The sequence below is a fragment of the Rousettus aegyptiacus genome, unplaced genomic scaffold (assembly GCF_014176215.1).
Source record: "Rousettus aegyptiacus isolate mRouAeg1 unplaced genomic scaffold, mRouAeg1.p scaffold_m13_p_3, whole genome shotgun sequence".
In the NCBI taxonomy this organism is placed as follows: Eukaryota; Metazoa; Chordata; class Mammalia; order Chiroptera; family Pteropodidae; genus Rousettus; species Rousettus aegyptiacus.
In genome coordinates this window covers 166,054,385-166,075,006 of record NW_023416306.1, presented here as the reverse complement: position 1 = coordinate 166,075,006, position 20,622 = coordinate 166,054,385, and the positions used below count along the sequence as shown (strand labels likewise).

The 20,622-nt window shown below is 35.9% G+C and overlaps 1 protein-coding gene and 1 pseudogene across 6 annotated transcripts in view; one reads left to right on the top strand and one right to left on the bottom strand.

The window, feature by feature from the left end:
- UNC79 (unc-79 homolog, NALCN channel complex subunit) overlaps positions 1-19,601 on the bottom strand; it is a 217,591-nt gene extending 197,990 nt beyond the window's left edge. For 2 of the 6 annotated variants that reach the window (XM_016145493.2, XM_016145498.2), the window contains exon 1: positions 19,154-19,601. Coding sequence is in view for 4 of the 6 variants with exons in the window: in XM_036238687.1 (XP_036094580.1) it covers positions 11,207-11,278; positions 18,969-18,990 (94 nt within the window). In the remaining 2 variants the exon portion in view is untranslated. Of the gene's footprint in view, positions 1-11,206; positions 11,279-18,968; positions 19,092-19,153 lie in introns of those variants that run through there. The other 4 variants (XM_036238687.1, XM_016145484.2, XM_036238688.1 and 1 more) reach the window with 4 other exon arrangements.
- LOC107511254 lies at positions 8,670-9,042 on the top strand (annotated as a pseudogene).
- Positions 19,602-20,622: the final 1,021 nt, after the last annotated feature.

The following is a 20,622-nucleotide window of genomic DNA, read 5'->3' as shown; positions in this document are numbered from 1 at the left end:
TAAAGAAGGAGATAGAAAATAATTTCTTTACACAGAGCAGTTTGGGAAGGCCTCTAATAAGAGATCATATTTAAGACGTAAAGAATGAGAAGATGCCAGACATGAAAAAATGAGAGAAAGTTTCTGGGTTAAGACTACAATGTGAACACGATCATCTCAATTATATACACCTAAAATGTCAACAAACTCCAGTAAAAGAATCTTTTAAAGAAGAAAGGAATGATAGACAAGAAAACATACAGCAACATAATTCTGGAAGCTTGAAAGCCGAAAGACAAGTAGCAATTGGCTCGGAAGACCAGAGAGAGTAGAATCCCAGGTCAGCAGCAAGGAAAGCTGAGAACTAACGATATGCATCTCAGAATTCTCAAAAGGCATGGAATTGGCAGCAGCAGAATACTCTGCACTAGAGGTGTGGAACAAGAATGAAAGCTTGAAAACAGAGAGGGATTGGCTGACAGCTGTTTAAGAAGCAGCTGGATCCCTAAATTCTCTCCTCTACCTCACATGCCTGACGGAACACCCCCACCCCACCCCACCCCACCCAGCTCAGTGGATCTGAAGTTTATTGTCTAAAGAAAATATACACCAGAGGGTCTCTGGAATGGAAGAAACCAAACACAGTTGAAGGTGGGGGTAACCCACCTAAACCAAGGAAATTTGGTGGGTATTTGAAGTATGAATACTGAATACAGAGCCAAGCCACCCTTAGCCTGCCTTACCCAACACCTAGTAGCCAGACCTTTACGCTTCTGGCTGGCGATTGGAATCTTCTTTTTTCTTCCTTCCTTCCATGAACCTAACCAATCAAAGAGGAAAGGCCTGAAGATAGACAGTGATATCAGGGGTTTCCCAGTAAATGGCCCACCGACGTGCTCAGGTCAGCTCCGTAGTCCCAACCGTTAACCATGACAAAAACAACGGATGGCCAGACATCTAAATAAAGCCTCTAACATGGAAGCCAGATGGGAAAGAACAGAAAATCAACTTGGAGAAAAATAATCTGTGTCAGAGAAAAAAACCCTTTTTAAAAACTGTTATCAATATCAGAAAGATAAGATACTTACTCTACTCCCAAAAAATGAATGTTGAGGTCCTTTTAAAAATAAAATGCAGAGAACAGAACAAAGAAAGACACAAAAAAGTCCTTGTGAATTTAAAATGTGATCCTAGACTTAAATAATCAATAAAAGGGTTAGAAGAGAAAGTTGAGGACATTTCTCCTAAAGTACAAAAAAAAAAAATAGAAAAGAAAAGAAAAGAAAGGAACAAAAAAAAAGAGAGAAATGATCAATCCAGGAAGTCCAACATCAGAATACAAGTATTTCCAGGAAAGGCAAGAGCAAAACTAAAGAGGTTAAAATCGTTAACAAGAAAACAAATTGGTGGTTGCCAGATGGGAGGGGGATGGAGGGCCTGGGTGAAAAGGTGAAAGGATTGAGAAGTATGAATTGACAGTTACAAAATAGTCACGAGCATGTAAAGTACAGCACAGGGACTATAGTCAATAATATTGTAATATTATAGACAGTGTCAGGTGGGTGCAAGGCATCGGCAGGGTCAATTCGTAAGTTACATAAATGTCTAACACCTGTGCTGTATACCTGAAACTGATATAATGATGAATATCAACTGTAACTGAAAAATTAAAAAATATATATAAATAAATGAATATAAAAATATCATTAACAAAATTGTTAAGAAAATATTAGAATATAGATTTAAAAGGCCTACCACAATAAATAGAAATTGACACATAACAAGGCACATCATCCTGAAATGTCCAAAACTGGTGACAGACTAAAGATTCTATATGCTTCTAGAGATGTTTAACAATTTACATCACCTAGAAAAGACTAAGAATCAAAAGAGTTTTTGGACTTCTCAGAAGCAGCCCTGGAAGCAAGATAATAATGAAGCAAGGCCTTTAAGACCCTGAAAAAAAAAATTCTCAAAGCAGAAATCTGTATTCGGGCAAACTGTAAATTAAAAATAAAGGCATGCTTAGACATTCATGGTATCAAAAAAATGTATCTCCCGTGCATCCTTTCTCCTGGGAAAGACCCAGTTGTGCATCAGGTATAGAGGGCAATCAGTCACAATCAGAGCACTGTGGTTCAAGAGACACACTGTTGAAAACTGTCATCACTAAGGGCCCCGCATCCAATATACTGGGTTTTTAACCTGAGGCAGAACGCCTGGGTGAGTGAGCCCCCATTTCTTACTTGTTATTAAACTGATGAAGTTCCTACTCTCTTCCACAGTCTGGGGATGTTCGTTTTACTCCCAAAGAATTATTCTTCGACCTATTTCTAAGAACTAGGGGTAGGTCGTGTTGAGCTCAAGCAGAAAATACAGAGTAACCCACTCCCCAACCCTATTTTTACCAGAGGTCCAGTACCTGGCTCACATTTCTACATCTACCAAAAGCTCCAACTGTGGTGAACCCTGCTCTCCCTGGACTCATGCTGGACCTTGCTCAGTGATGTCCGCAGAAGGGGTTCTCAAGAATTCAAGTTTTGAATCAACCCAAGCCCCTCAACTAAAAATAGACCCACCAAGGAAGATGACAACTGGAAGACTGGCTGACAATATCTACAACAAACCTAGGTGGCAGGGTAGCCCTTCTGACAACTACACGCCCATGTGGTATCAGCATCCATGCTAGAAGACGCAAACAGGAGGCTTTTGAGCCTCTGACGGTTCTCTGAATAGGGGAATCTCCAAATCGCCTACAGGTATTCACAGGAATTTTGGTGGCCCAATCTGAAAACAGAAGTCAAAACAAGGAGGGGTTCCTTTGGGGAATAAGATCTATAGTGAGGGAGCAGACTCTCAAACCTAAAAATTAACAAACCAAGGCTACCTTCAAGATAAAGTATTGCGCTCAGAAGAAACTGCTAAGAATAAAATCCCCACTGCACAGTGTAAGGATATTAGATGCAAAGGAGAAACAAAGTCCAAATAAAAGCGGGGAAGGAAATCGAAGAAAGCCAGTATCAGAAAATACAGCAGAATATTTTTATCACTTTGCAAAACAAGAAAATAGAAGAGGAGCCCTGAAGTTATCCTGATCTACCACTCCCTCCTAAAATTACAGGGAAATTTATTTTACTTTAAAAATGAACAACAGAAAAAGAAGAAAGAGTAAGAGAATAACAAGCAGAGAAAAGAGCACTAAATAGATCAAAAGTATAATTTTATATTTCAAAATAAGCTAAAAGAAATTAAGAAAATGATTAAAACTATGTTACTAAACACACTGAAATTAGGTGACTAGAGAAGAGAGATTTCTAAAAGGAAGGTGAAAGAACTGTTGAGAAAATTAGAAATAAAGAAGCTTTTTAAAAATGAAGACTCAATCAATAGAAACATAGAAACAAACAATGGAAAAATGCTTATGAAAAATAAAACATGAAAAGGAGGAATCTTTAAAAATTAAAAAGAAGTAAAGAACAGTATGGATGTTCCTCAAAAAATTAAGAATGGAGTTACTGTATGACCCAGCAATCCCTCTTCTGGGTATCTACCCAAAATTTTCGAAAATACCTATTCGTAAAGATACATGTACCCCTATGTTCACTGCAGCATTATCCACAGTGGTCAAGACATGGAAGCAGCCAGAGCGAGCTTCAATAGTTGATTAGACAAAGAAGATGCGGTACATATGTACCACACGGAATACTACCCAGCCATAAGAAAAAATGAAATACTGCCATTTGTGACAACATGGATGCATCTTGAGAGTGTCATGCTAAGCAAAACAAGTCAAATGGAAAAAGTCAAGAACCATATGATTTCACCTATATGTGCAATGTTAAACTGAAAGCAACGAATGAACGAGTAAGACAAATAAACAAAAACTCGAAGACACAGATGACAGTATGGTGACAGAAGACTTTGACTTTGGGTGGTGAACACACAATGCAATATGTAAATGATGTATTATAGAATGGTACACCTGAAACTTATATAATTTTATTAACCAATATCACCCTCAATAAATTTAATAAAATGTACTTTGGAAAAAGAAAAAAAGAAATGAAGAGGTTTCTGGCTATGATGAAAGAAACTTCTACCAACAGTTCTCCCTCCTTGTCTCACAGAAAACAACAACAAAGCTTGGACATGATGAAAAAGCAACTGCGTGAGAGCAAAGGAGAACGGACAGACAGACGGAGAGGGAGTTCCGGCTGCCAAGGAGAAGAGGAGAAAGGCACCTCTATGAGAGAATGCCTGTCAGTGGTGCTTAGCCTGGGGCTAGGTGCAGTCCATGCAGCATGCACAGTGGTGAGGGCAGACGCAGAAAAGCCCACAGTCTTTCTGACACAAGGAATCGGAAGAGGAAAGCTGGCAAACTGCAAATATCGAAGCGAGTGGGAAAATCCCACAAGGGCAAGGGGACCAGCAGCAGAGCGAATATCCACCTCCCCGACTGACCCCTTCGCCACACAGATAAAAAACAGACTCAAAGCAACCCAGTTCAAGGCAAAAGATCCGAACAGAGTATAAACAACAGAGTTTATACAGTTCAAGCCCAGCCAAGAGAATGACCTACTAAAATAAAGGAAACACTATTCATCAGTGGGAAATAATAGAATCCAAAGTCCTCATGACTTAACATTTATAATGTCCAGGATACAGTTCAAAATTATCCAACATACAAAAAAAAACAAGAAAATGAAACGCGTTCTCAGAAAAAAAAGAAAATCATTCTAGTTTGACCATGAAATGAAACAGATGTTGGAAGAGACAGGTATATACAACTACTATAACTATCCTCGGTGGAGTAAAACAAAACACGCTTTCAATAAATGAAACGCTCATTGAGAAATAAGAAGTCCCAACGCAAAATAAAAATAATAAAAGAAGAATAAGATGGAAATTCTAAACTGAAAAACATGAATTTATGAATAAAAAAATTCACTGGATGGACTAAGCCAAACGGACATGACAGAGGAAAGAGTTACATGAACTTGAAAATAGATCAACATAAGGTTTTCAAGGTTGAAGAACAGAGGGAAAAAAAATTGGGGAAAAAAAATGAACAGAGCCTCAGAGACCTGTTACATAAGATCAAACAGTAAAATTAAAGATGTGTAATTGGACAGGAAGAATGGGGCAGAAAAAATATTTGAAGAAATAATAGCCAAAGATTTCCCAAATTTGATCTTAAAAAAAAAACAAATTTTTACACACAAAATGAAAAGAAAACACTGAACAGAATAAATATCTTGCAGCCTATGCCGATAGAAGCCCATATGATACTCAAACTGTTAAAAGCCAAAGATAAACAGTATATCTTGAAAGCAGCAAGGAAAATACAATATATTACATATATATTACAGACATATGACAATTGATGGTTGAATTCCCCTCTGAAACAATGAAGGCCAAATGGAATAATATCATTAAAGTACTGAAAAAAAACTGTCAAAATAGAGTTATACATTCAGGAAAAATATCATTCAAAAACAAAAGCAAAATACAGACATTTTCGGACAAAGAAATCTAAGAAATTTAGTCACTAGCAGAACTACACTATAAAAAAGGTTAAAGGAAATTTTGAGGCTGAAGAGGAAAATATTTATTTTTTCCTCTTAATTCCTTTATTAACCATATAACTTTAAAATTAAAATCATAACATTATCTTGTGGCATATACAACATATGTAGATGTATTACATACAATAAATATAAAATGAAGAGGGATATGGACATATAAGGCTGCAAGATTTCTATATTTTAAATAGAGTGGTACGTTAACTACATGTTAACTGTGAAAAATTAACAATGTACATTGTAATTGCTACGGCACCCTTTACTTAAAGCTGCAAAAGACTGTACCTAAGAAGCCAATAGAAAATTTTTAAAGATCGAAAGAAAACAAAGCAAAAATATATGCCATTTACACGATAAGCAAAAGTAAGCTGTATTAGCATTATTAATATTAGATAAACAGATTTCAAAGCAAAACATATTAACAAGGATAAAAAAGGTACTTCATAATGATAAAATAGATGATTCAATAAGAAATCATAAGTTATAAATGAGTGTAAACCGAATAATAGAGTTTCAAAACACATGAGGCAAAAACTGATTTAAAGGGAAAAACAGATAATTTTATAGTCATAGTTAAAGACTACAATTAGTTGTTATCAATAACTGATAGAAAACTTAGACAAAAAGCAGCAAGGACATAGATTTGAACACATCACCCAACAATTACAGAATATACATTCTTTTCAACTACGAATGGAATATTTACCAGTATAGACCATATTTGGGGCCATAAAACAAGTGTCAGTTAATGCTAAAAGATTGAAAGTCTACAGATTATGTTCTCTGACAAAAATGGAATTATTAAAAATCAAAAACAATAAATGAGATAACTAGGAAAAATCCCAAATATCTGTAAATTAAACAACACACTTGTAAAGAAACTATGGGTCAAAAAAAAAATTACAGGATAAATTAGAGAATATTTTGAACTGAACATTAAGGAAAATACAACCTATGAAAATCTGTGAAATGCAACTAAAGTAGGACTTACAAGGAAATTCATGACTTTAAGTGCCTATGTTAGAAAAGCAGAAAGGTCTGAAATCAATAAAATAAGCTTTCACTCTAAGAAACTGGAAAAAGAAGAGCAAATTACATCCAAATGAAACCAAAGAAAGAAAATAGCACAGGTAAGTACAGAAATCGATAAAACAGAAAATAGGAAAAAATCAAAACCAAACACTGGTTCTCCGAGATCAATAAAATTGATATACCTCTAACCGGCCAGGTCAGGAAAAAAAGAGAGAGATATAAATTGCCAATATCAGAAATAAAAAGACATTGCAAGAGTTCCTACAGATATAGGAAGGATAATAGGGATTTTTACAAACAAGTTTATGTCAATAAATGGACAAACAAACAAATCTGTCAAATGGGCAAATTCCTTGAAAAACTCAAATAACAAAGCTGATTAAGAAGAAATTACAACAAAGAAAAAAACTTGAACAGTTCCATATCAACCAAATTGAATTTAAAATTTAAAATCTTCCTCCCCCTGCCACACACACACAAAAACGACAAATACCTTCAGACTACAATGGCTTCGGTAGTGAATTTTATCCAAAATTTAGGGGAAAATGAATATGAATTATATACAAACTTTTCAGAAAATATAAAAAATAGGAATACTTCCAAACTTATTTTAAGAGACCAATTTTACTCCGATTCCAAAGCCAGATAAAGATATCACAAGAAAACTATAGACCAATATCAATCATAAGCATAGATACAAAAATCCTTAACAAAATATTAGCAAATGGAAGACAACAATATTTTTAAAGTATATATATATATTATGACCAAATGTGGTTTATTTCAGGGATGCAAGGTTAATTTAGTATTGTAGAAGACTCAAAGATTTCTAGCCAAGACCAAGAGCAAGGCAAGGATGTCCACCACACCACTGTCACTTACATTGTTCGGGAGTCTTAGCCAGTACTATAAGGCAATGAATATAAGTAAAAGGCGTAAAGATTGAAAAGGTAGATGGAAAACTTTACTCACAGACAACATGATGGTATGTGTTGAAAACCTTACATAATACCCCAAAAAAGCTATGAGACTGGTAAGTGAACACTGCAAGGGCTCAGAATATAAGATATAAGATCAACGTACAAAAACCAATTATATTTCTCTATACTAACACCGTATCATTAGAAAATAAAATTTAGAAAACAGCTCCATTCACAAAAATATTACAAATAAATTTTATAAACACCGTGACAAGATATTACAATAGGAAATTAAACAAGAGCTAAATCAATAAACATATGTATCATTTCCAGGGACTGGAGAACTACATATTGTTAAAATAATTCTCCTCAAATTGATCTGTAGGCCAAAATCCATATAAGCTTTCTTTTTTAATTTTTAAGTTTACATAGAAAGCAAAGGACCTAAAACAACATAAATAGCTTTTAAAGTCAGAAGACTTATACTACCTGATTTCAAGGCTTACTATAAACTTACAGTAAAAAAGACAGTATGTCTTACAGTACATCACTGGAATAAGAATAGACATATAAATAAATAAATAGAATGGAGTGTAGAAATAGACTCAACCATATTTGGTTGGTTGATCTGTAACAAAGATACCAAGATAATTCAATGGAGACGAAATCGTTTTAACAACAAATGGTGCTGTAACAATTGGATATTGTAAATGGAAATAACGAACCTCAAACCTCACTTCATACCATATGTAAATAAAGACCGACTCAAAAATGTTCAGAGACCTAAATGTTAGAGATTAAACTATTATATATCTAGAAGAAAACACTAGAGAAAATATTTGTATTATTAGGTTAGGCAAAGATTTCTTAAACAGAATGCCAAAAGCACAAACAATTTAAAAAAATTGATTAAATGGACTTAATAATTTTAAAGTTTCTCTTTTCAAAAGTTGTAGTTAGGAAAACACAAATGCAATCCACAGAATGAAAGCAAAATTTTTCAAAACAAAAAGCTTGTATTCACAACATATAAAGAACTCTTATGACTCAATAAAAAGACCAAAAATCTATTAAAAAGTGAACAAAAGTTTCGTGAGCAGCACTTCTTTTTTCTCCGACATCTTAGCGAGGCTGCGCTGGTTGCAACTGCTTTGGTATGCCACCCAAGGATGGCAAGAAGAAGAAAGATGCTGAAAAGTTGGCCAAGAAAGGCAAAGACCCAGTGAACAAATCTGGGAGCAAGGCCAAAAAGAAGTGGTCCAAAGGCAAAGTTCGGGACAAGCTCAATGACCTAGTCTTGTTTGACAAACGCATAAGACAAATTCTATTAAAAAGTTCCCATCTATAAGCCTATAAGCCCAGCTATTATCTCTGAGAGATTGCAGATCCGAGGTTCCTTGGCCAGGACAGCCCTTCAAAAGCTCCTTAGTAAAGGGTTTATTAAACTACTTTCGAAGCACAGAACTCAAGTAATTTATACCAGAAACACCAGGGGTGGGGATGCCCCAGCTGCTGGTGGAGATGCATGAACAATAGGTCCCACCAACTAACTGTACATTTGAAAAATAAAACTTTATTAAATCAAAAAAAGAACTAAAATTAGAACAGAGATTTCCCCAAAGAAGATAAACAAATGGCCAATAAGCACATTAAGCAACGCTCAACATCACTAGTCCTCAGAGAAATGCTCATTAAAACCACGATGAGCTACCACTACACACCCACTAAAATGACAAAAGTTAAAAAGACTGTCAATACCAAGTGCTGCTGAGAATGTGGAAAAACTAGAACTCTCTCCTACGTTGCTGGTTGAATGAAAAATGTTTTGGCTACTTTGAAAAGCAATACGGCAACACTTTCCATTATTTATCATACTGTCAAGTAATTCTATTCCTAGATATTCACCCTAGAGAAATAAAATTATTTTCCTATAAAAGCATATGTGCAAACACTTTTAGCAGCACTATTCATATCACCAAAAACTGGAAACAACCCAAAATTTATTTATTTATATATATATATAATAACATGAAATACTACAGAGCAATAATAGGAACAAAATATTAATACATTCAATAACATGAATGAACCTCAAAAATGTCATGCTAAATAAAAGATGTTACACAGAAAAGGCTATGTACTGAATGATTCCATTTATATGAAATTCTAGAAAAGGCAATACTATAGTGACATAAAGCAGATCCATGTCTTTCTGTGACCAGGGATAGAAGAACGTGATCAAGAGCAAAGGGTCTCAGGGATCTTTTCAGGGTAAGGGAACTGTTTAGGGTAAGGACAGAGGTTACACAATTGTATATACTTAGTAAAATTCATTCAACTATGCTTTCAAGATGGCCTAATATTATTATATTTAACTATTTCCATGATAAACAAAAAGAGGACAAAGTAACAAATATTCTAACACATAGGTACTTGTGAATGTCTACATTAGAAGATATAATGACATGGATGCTTATACTTATAATTAATAAGTTTGGATTTATGAGAAACAGGATAATATTCAACTGAACGGTTTCAATGTTGAATTTACATTTGACATTTGAAATTAAGGGCTAAATAAATATATTCCTATGTACATGCAGAATCACCATGAATAGGCTTGTTCACATATAAAAGTATATTGTACAGCTGACTCTAAAAAAACTCAAAAGAAATGAAGAAATTTTGAAAACAGTCAATAGAAACTGATCCATACAGAAGAATAGCAAAAAAGACCCCACCTATATGTGATAGGGATTGCAAAGAATGTCAAACAATAGAATGAAATAAATATTAAAACTATAATTCCAGAACTTTCTTAAAATCGAAATAAAATCTTGAAATTACATATTGAAAAGATACATCACAATCATTTCAACATGGCCGACACTAAGTTATATTATAGATAAAACTACTTTCAAAAAAAATTTTTAAAAATCATTTGGGCAACCAGGCAAAAAGGCCAGGTCACTAATAAGGGAGAGAAACCAAGATTGTCACTAGACTTTTCAACAGTTCTTAATTACATCCTCCCCAAAAAATAGTATAACGAATTTAAGACACTCAAGGAAGGGGAATATGAGTCAAGCAATTTATATCTTCCCAAAATGACCTCCAAGTACAAAGCAACAATTATAAACTTGCCAAAACTCAGGGTACATTGACCCTGTGTGCCCTTCCTAAAGAATCTATTAGAAAAGGACATTCAGACAACCAGAGAGACTGGGAGACAGTAGTATATGAATTAGTAGTAAGCATTAAATATAAATATACCTGTAGAACAAAGCTAAACCATGTGTATAAAGGAGAAAATATCGTATATAGAGTATAATTATCAAAAATTGGGGTGGAGAAATAAGGAGTGCATATGGATATGATTTCCTAATAGACATTAATTGGAAATAAAAAAATATTATCTTAGAACAGATACTGGGACAGAAGTAGAAAGGGAGAAGAAGAGGTTACAAGCTAATTTTAATATTGTTCAATGTAAGAAACCAATTAAGTCCAAAAAAATGGACTAACGGAATGTAAAGGTATTAGTATAAAGTTAACCAATGGAACATATAAGCAGATAAAACCCATTGCGTAATGAAAAAGAGTAGATACAAAAGGCATAAAAATAAAACAATATGATAGAACTGAGGCCAAACATATTAATCATATCAATAGATGTAAATGGGCTTAACTCACCTATCGAAAGAAAAGGACTTTCAGATTGGCTAATAAAGCAAAATCCAACACTATGCAGAATACAAGACACACCTAAAACAAAGAGATTCAAAAGAGTTAAAAATAAAAGGATGGAGAAAGATATATCAGGCAAACACAAAAAGAAAATGGGTCATAATCCTGATATCCAACAAGGTGGAACTGAGACCAAAAAGCTTTAAAATGTATAAAAAGGGTCAATTTATAATGCTTAAGGCTACGATTCACAGTGAAGATACTACAGTTACTAATATTTATTCACCCAATAATCAGCAATAATTTTCATTAAGGAGCAGTCTACAGGAAAGGCAAGGAGAACTAGAAACACACTAATGGGATAACTTCAATATACCTCACGATCCAAAATCAAGTGGACTAAAAGTTAATAAAGGTATAGAAGACCTAAACAACATTACTAAAGTAGATCTTATAGATGTATATCAAACTCCAACCCCAAAAACGAAGATCATAACTTCTTTCAAGTACACATGGAAAATTCACAAAAACTGATCAAACGTAAGTCCACAAAGAAAACCTCAGTAAGTTCCAAAGAACAGAAATAATGCAAATATCATCCTCAGACTATAATGCAATAAAAATCGATAACAAAATAAAATAAAATTTCTTTCCACATGGAAATATACACGTACACTTTTAAATAACTCTTGAGTCAAAGGCAAAATACAAAATTAAATTGCAGAATTTCTTGAAAATAATAATAAAAGCCTCGACATTATCAGGAATCCATAGGCTACAGCTAAAGGAAGTATCAAAGTATATCGATGAAATGATTAATTCTAAAATGTTAAAATAAGTAAATACCCAACTCAAAAAATTAGGGAAAAAACACCAAAATAAAACAAAGAAATCAAGAGAAGGGGGAATTAGTAATAAAAACAGAAATTAATTTAGAAACCAAAAAAGCAGTAAAATTAATAAATAAATCCAAAACCTGGTTCCTTAGAGAAGAAATCAACAATAGATAAACCACTAACTCAATCAAGAAAAAAAGGAATGAGAGGGGCACAAAAATACAGCACTAATACACAACGTTAGACATGACAAGGAGAAAATAAATATCAAAATAATGAAAATTTTTAAATTTCTAAAAGATTCTTTGTATACGTCTATGCAAACGAATTGGAAAATTTAGATGAACGGAATAATTTTTTAGAGGAATAAAACTTACCAAAATTGACCCCAGTAGAAACAGAAAGTCTAAATAGAACAAGTGTCACAGAAGAAATAGAGAAAAAAAGTTAGAGTTCCACCACAAAAAAAAAAAAAACAAAAACCCTGCCAGATGGTTTCACAGGGGGACTCTAACAAACTTTCAAAGATCAGATAACTTCAATGTTACTTTAATCATTCTAGAGCATAGAAAAAGAAGGGAAACTTCCAGACTCATCTTATGTAATTTGCAGATCCTGACTAGAATCACTCCCAACTCCACCTCTGAGGGGGAAAAAAAAAAACACCTGTGAGCCAATCCTAGATGTGAAGATCTATGTAAAAATGATTAACTAAAATAAGACAAAATCCAATCTAGCATATTAATAAAGTTAAGAAAAGAAGCTATATGGTCTCCATAGATATAGAAAATAAACTTGACAAAGTTCAACAACATTCAGGTATTTTTTTTTTCAGGTGTTTTTAAGTCAACAAAATAGGAATTGATGGCCACTTCCTTAATACATTACCTCAGCCCAAAAGAATATCTTATTAATAAGGGAACTACTAGAACTTTTCCACCTAAACTTAAATAAGACAAGAATACTTATTTTCTATGCTATATTCAACATTGTGTTGGAGATATTTGCCAATGCAGTTAGAAGAGAAAGCAATTAGAGATATAAGAATTGGATAAAAAAGAAAGGATAAAACTACATTCAATATTCAGATTATATAATTATATATCTTGAAAACCCAAAGAATAGATGGAAAAACAACTACAAAAAGAAAATAATTTAGTAAAGTAAGGTTATAAAATTAGCACAAAAACATCAATAAAAGGATGAAAGACAGACCCCATTATGCAGAGCTACCCATATCTTTTCAGAATATAAGAAATAAATCCATGTGAACTTCCAAACATAATACTGCAAAATGAAAATCTCAACCTAAAGCCTATTTATTGGTTGAGTAATCAATACATAAAATTTGAACAGATATATTTTCAAAGGATCCACATCAAACTACATACAGCATGAAAAGGCCCTGACTTCATATGTATTGTCATTTTATCTTAAGAAAAACATTTGGCTGTGTGCTAAGATTGTCTACCAATTAGGAATTATAATTATTATGCTGATTTAACTGATGCGAAAGAACCAAAAACACAATGAATGTTTAGGAAAAGTATAACTTGTTATATAAATACTATAAAATTTGATTTAGTAAATATGTTTTAAACACTTTCGACAAGTATATTTTTATTTACCTTTAAGTCCATTGAAAAACATGTATTCTGTACATTGCACATTGTGCAGAATGCAGAACTTCACACCAATGAAAATGTGTAATCTTCAAATTAATGAAATCCAAAAACTTGATTATGTAATTCTTCTTTATAAAAGACATTTAATTCGCCTCAATCATTTTTACTTATTTGAGAAATAGTTTTTGCGCAAACACCAGGCACTAGACAATGGTGTTTCCACATGGAGGCACAGAGATGACAATAATACAGTCTACACACAAAGTAAATGTGGGCACCTAACAAGAAAACTAATCACTGCAATACAGTGTGACCACACAAGTAGAGCATACAGGGGGAGACTAGCAATCAGTCAAGGCTTCCAAGATAAATATTAAACAATAAAAAAGGCAAAGAAGAGAGCCACAGAGGGAGAAAAAGCGTTTCAGGCAAAAAGAACATGATACATTGGAGGAACTTAAAAAAAAAAAAAAACAGTCCAATTAAACTAGATCAAGGAGTTAGGGCAGAGGTTTGGTTGGATGTGCTAGAGTCAACAAGGTTTGGTGATTTGTTGAATAATAATAATAATAATAAGTAGAAATTTAAGAAGACTCTCAATTTTTGACTTGGGTTACTGAGTAGGTGGAGGTGCCATTTATTAAAACCAGTTATATAAAAAGAAGTACAACTTTGAGACAGAAAATAGTGAGTTTGGGTTTGAGATGGCTACAGGATACCTGGATAGCGATAAAGGATTATAGTTCAAGAGACGTGTTTAGACTAGAAAATTATATTTGGATGTCATCCAAGTAGAGACAATAACTGATATCATGAGAGTAAATGAGTCTGTGAGATTTAAAAAGGGAGAAGGAACTAATGACAGAATCCTGTTTATGAAAGGCAAGAAGAAAGTAGCCCTATAAAACAGTCTGAATAGGAACAGCCAGAAAAGAAAAAAAAAAAAGAGTTTAAATAAGGAATGCAGCAGCTAGTATCAAATAAGGCAGAGAAATCATATAAGACAAGAGCTAAAAACCATGTGCTCTTTTTGCTACCACAGATATGGTTAATAACCATATTCTAATTTCTGCATATATGAATAAAACTAGAATTTCATCTATAAGAAGTCAGTGATGTTGTGCAAAGATTTCTAAACAACCACACAGATTGCACTGCTATTCAAAAGAAAAGTACTTTTCTATTTTAGTAATATCATTATATAATGTGCATAAAATATTTTTAAAGCCTTCTATTGATCTCTTGAAGCATGCCTTTAAATACAGATGGGAGAGGGTCAAGTTCAACTTCAAATCATATTGCTAATTAGCTATACTCTTAAAAGTATTTGTTTCTGATGTAATAAAAAAAGATTTTTAGCTACTGAGATAAAGATGTTGAGTAGGATAAATACATTAAAAATAGCATAGATTCACATTTCTATAGTTAGCTGCTTTGAGCTTATACTCAAATTATCAGCAGGTTAACTTCCAAATTTGGAAAACATTTTGATGGATATTTATATAACTTATTTACGTTTTCCAGTTGCTACACTTTCACCATAATACAAAAGGCGATGGATAGGCAGTTCATGCCTTAGAAATGTTCTGTTTAGGTGACAAGCCAGTGCCTTGACAGATAAACCAAGTCAAGGAATTGCCATGCAGAGATCCCCTCCCACCCAAAATGGGTTTGGCTGATGGCTGTAGAGGAGACCTGGAGACAAGGAAAGGAGAATAAAAAATAGTCCAATAGACCATGTTCCATTTAAATAATATCATGATTGCTTTTTTCCTGCTATACTCCGGGGGGCTGGATCCAAACTTATAATTTATAATATAGCCGCAAGTACAAGATTTTATACTTGATGATGATGATAATAATAATAGCTAATATTAACTCTTCATAAGTGCCAGGATTCTATGCTAAGCACTTTTCATGGATCGCCTCATTGAATCTTCACAACTAAAACTATCTCCATTTTATAAATTAATGCAGTAGAGGCTTAGAGAGGTTGAGCTAACTTGTCCAAGGTCACACAGATCGTAAGAAGCAGAGCCAGGATTCATACCCAAGCAGCAGTCTGATTCTAGAACACCAACTCTTCTGCTGTTATCAAAAACAAGCTTCTTTTAAAAGAACACCCCCAAAGTACTCCAGATTGGTCGATTTTAATTCTTAAAAGACAGAAAAGCTGGGGGCTGGGGATGCAGGAGAGTTGGACTTCTTTTTAGAATCCCAAATAAAAGAACCATAAATTTTTATTTTTATCATTCCAGATTCTATATCAGCATAAACATTTTCACTACAGTGAACTTTGTAAGAAGAAGAAGCGCTTGGAGGAAAAAAATTTTAACTCTTGTGCAGTCGCCTGAGAGACTGCTAGGAAGCTTTCACCTTCTGTCACGATGTTCTGCACATAGCATAGGAAAAAGAACAAATGTATAAAAACAGGCTCCAAACTATATCTTAGCTGAAACTAGCCTTTCTTTCTTCAATATTACGAATTTCATATAAGAAAATACCACTACGTAAAAATAAAATCATTTTTCACATATCTGTGAAAATACATTACATTTCAAAGGTAAGTCATGTAATCTATTTGAGTTGAAATGCAAGCACTTCCTCTAGCTGATTCAACCAAACTATATCCACTTCCTGTACCATGGAAATCTTTACCTACATCAAGAAGCCTCAAGAAAAAGAGTAATAAAAATAATATTTTGACACTATATTAAACCTAATTCTCCCCGTTTGGTCCTTAGGCAAGTGGTACTGTGCACACTCCTGAATGCAGAGGAGAAATGAACTCTCAGTTCTCTCCAGTTCTGAAGGTCTTCACATCCAGTAGAAGACAAAAAATCTTGTGGCCTTCCCTTCTCTTTCTCTTTCCCCTTATCCATACTCCTACCAAGTCCAAGAACAAAATACCATGGATCTGTGACTGCTCTTTGTTAAAAAGTATTCACCCTTCATGAACATACTATGCAGCCTTTTATGTGTTTGCTCTATTTTCAGGTATATAATGTACACTGACGTGTCAACCCATTCATGTTCATGCATATAAGAGAAAAAGAAATTCTTAACTTTCCTTCACTCTGAATAAAGATACCCACAAATAACCAAAGCACCCTTTTCCTTTTCTAGCCTACTCTCATTTACCTCCTTTGCTCTCCAAAACGCTTAAGACTAACTAAACGAAGATATCTGTTACTACCATTCCTTACTTCATAGATGGAAACTCTATTAAATGCCCAGTGTCTCACAGTTCATCAGAAGGGCATGCAAAACTCAAAGCCACACGTTCCAGCTTCAAGTTATGGTGTCCTTTCCAGCATCTACAGATGAGAAAAATCTGTTTTACAAACAATTCTAAAATAGTTACTTAACTACACACTGCTTGCACTACACAACCAAGTCCACATGTAGATTTTATTTATCTTGACATTAACTATCCAGGAAAGAGACAAGACAAAGCATCCAATGACTCTCAAAATTTAACAAAGAAAAACACAGGAAAAGGACAGTAACATTCACTGGCTTTAACTTGAAATTTCTTATGTAATGTGTAACAATAAAATCAAATGACAGGTGGTGGTTTTCTTAACTGTACTATAATAAAACCTTCAAGGGTGCACTATCCTCAAGTGGGAAGATCACACTGATTCGATGTATGTTGTTATTACTCAAAGCATGATGTATCTAATTTTTTAAAGCTTCTGTAGAAGCAAATTTTACCTTTGAGGTTTAGATTTAACCTCTGGGGACAGGCAAAAAAAAAAAAATTACAAAAGAATTTCCTAACTATTTAGAAGACATGAACTACTAAATGGGAAATAATTGTCAATATTATAACCATAACTTATTGAGTACTTGCTATGTGCTAGGATCACTTAATCAATCTTTTGTGTGTATTCTTTTATCCATAATCACTACAACCCTAACAGCATCATTACCCAGGTGAAGAAATAAAGTTCAGAGAAGTCAATCACCTCATCTAAGGTCAAACAGTAAATGGCAGAACTGGGATTCAAACTCAGGTGTTCCAGATTCCCAAAAAAAAAATTGTAGGCACAGACAATCTCTAATGAACCATCAATCTGGGAATTCTACTCGTCTTCGGTTCATTTAACCTACCTGGTGAGTAAGTAACAGACTGCATTTTATCATATACAAGCTACTGCCACCAAATAATGAGACTACTGTTTTGGGTGTCTCAGAGAATGGCTTTAATAGCCATTCCAAAGAAGAATTACAAAGACTTTTAAGTACTGACAGCATTATCAATATAATTGTATACTACTTTGAAAGAAAGAAAAATCAATTAGAGGAATAAGTTCTGGTACATTTGTTAAAAATTCAAACTTATTGCTTAATAAAAACATCTTTTATTCACAATCAGCAGGTTAAGTTCCTGAATCCCTCAAGTGCACTTAGGAAAAGGTTTCACATTAACCAACCTACCAAGTACATACTGATGGCCTAATGCGCATTGCAATAAAAGACTACAGGGAGCATATTAGAAACTTCCTCTGGCCACAAGGAGTTAGCAGGCGGTTTCCAACCAAACACACAGTCGATCGTTACTGGACAACTAAAATCCTCGTGCTATTTGTTACAGTTTGTATGAGCTGCCCTACAAAGGCAATCTCTTTGGAGAAAAATTAGATCATTTTCCCAGAGCCCCTTTCACTTTCTTGCAAGCACCAACTCCTGCTTCAACCTACGGTCGCGCTTAGTTTCAGCATTGGTGTTGGTGTTCCTGAGCCGATTTTCCTCACACTGGACCCTGAATTCTGCCTGGCTCCCGCCCCGCCCCCCTCCTCTCCTTTCTCGCCTCTCTAACCCGAAGTGGAAACTGCAGACAAACTCCCCTATGGCTCCAGCACCGGGAACTGGGCATGCTCAGAAGGCCGGGCAGGCTTTCGTTGCACTGACAGTTCCCCGCCCCTGATTTGCCGCTGCCCCCCTTCCCCCACTCCAACAAGAGATACTGAAATGTTTATCTGAAAGATACGAGGCCTCTTTTTTTTTCCGAGAATGACCCCATTTTAATTTCATTTCGCAGGGTCTTTCGGTCTTGCGAAACCCCACCACAAGCCCAAGGAAGACCGCATTATTTTTCAGCACCGGGGACAGCGCCGCGTTGCCATTAACGTCCACCCTCCCCCACTTTCTCTTCCACCCCCCCGCCCCCCACCCGCCCCAACCTCAGCCCCCACCCCCGCACCAGCACGATGCCAAGGTCTCCCGGCAGCCGCGAACGCCGCAACTGCAATAGCTCCCAGCCGGAGGCCGGGCCGGAACGCCGGGCCGGCTGCTACTTACACTGCTCCGCTTTGGTGGACATGGTGCTGTCCAGATGGAAAGGCTTTGCCCCAAAATCTGTGTCGTGTGAGCTCCCTCGCTCCGCCAGCGATGTTGCGAGGAAAAGAGCGCATACCCCCCACCCCCCACCCCCTCGCTTTCCCCCTCCCTTAGGCCCGTGTCGCTACCATTCGGACAAAACGCACATCAAATTGCAGAATTCGGTCCCGGAAGGTTAGGAAATCGCCCCCGGAGAAATGGGTGGGATTTAATAGGCGGCCAAAGGCTTCCTGTCCGTCCCCTCCTGGAGCTGCCCGCGTTGATGTGGGCGGGGAGACCGAAAGGAGAGAGCAAGCTGCGGCTCCTGGTGAAATGGGAAAATGGGCTCGACCGGGGGAGGAGTATTTCCATTCATAAGGCGCACGGAGGGGACGGGTGTTTCCCAGAGAAAAGCCTCTTAAAGTGCCGGAGTCCCCGACCATTTGGATCTCCCATTGGCGTTCTCCGGGCCTGTAAATCCTGCTCCGGGAGCAGCCCCCGGTGCCTCAACGGGGTGACCGGAGAGGGACACAGGTGCGTCCCACGCTTCGTCTCAACCTCGGGGAGGAAGAAGGGGGAGGCGGATCCGGGGCGGGCTGGAGAGAGCCGGGGCCGGAGGGCGGCGAGAACGCTCCAGAGGACCGCGAGGAAGGAAGTGCAGAAGTAGCCCTCAGCATGGCTTCCCGGCGTGCTGCGCTCTGTGCCCTCTGCCTCCCCTCTCTGATGGGCTCTCCTGCTGATGCTTCGGATGGGAGGTCCCACTGCCAGGGGACTGTGAGACTTCAGAAGTTGAGGCTAAAGATTTCCACGGATGGCGAAGCTAGAAGGGCCACCGAAACCGAAAATGCAAGGTTGGAGATGGGAGGAACGCAGGTGTACTCCCTTGCAACCACCCAGGGTGGAGACAAGAACGTTAGGAAGCCCCTCTGTTGGGAAACCAAACAAAGCCAACGGAAAAGGAAGGCGATGGAAAAGGGCATCCTGCATATTAAAAGAAAGACACAAAGAATCATCTACAGAGTGGAGAGACGTTCTGAGCCTACACTTGGAGTCAGGAAGAATCAGATTCAAGACTCAGTTCTACCTTATACTCGTTTTAGGACTAATCTTTTAATCTACCTAAGCCTCAGGTTCTTCATCTGTAAATGGTAACAATAAAACCTGCCCTGTCCCCTAAAGAGTTTTTGGGCAGATCAAACGCTATAATATGAATGCGAAAGTCCTTTTTAAGTTAAAATACTGTACAATTGCCAACCGTTGTGACCAGTTTTCAAATAATTTAAAGTTTGTGAAAGCCAAAGTACAGTAATCAAAGCAGATTGATTTAGCAAAAAGGAGCAGAATTGTAAGAGCTGACCAATTATTTTAATGCTGCTAACTGTGGTGACGAAATCAATGTTTATCCATATCAACAAAAAAGAATAATCCTTATTTTAGGGAAAGAATGTTAAATTGTATACAATATGTACAATATATTCTAAATAAATATTTGACAATTAAGAAAAAAATGAACAAATATCAATAAAGAGGTTTCTGAGTAGCCACAAAAATCTGCAGACAGCAAGGAAACTGCCCATTATGATACACACAGTGGCTAAGCTTCACGGTTTCAGCAAAATGTTCATAAAATGTTAGT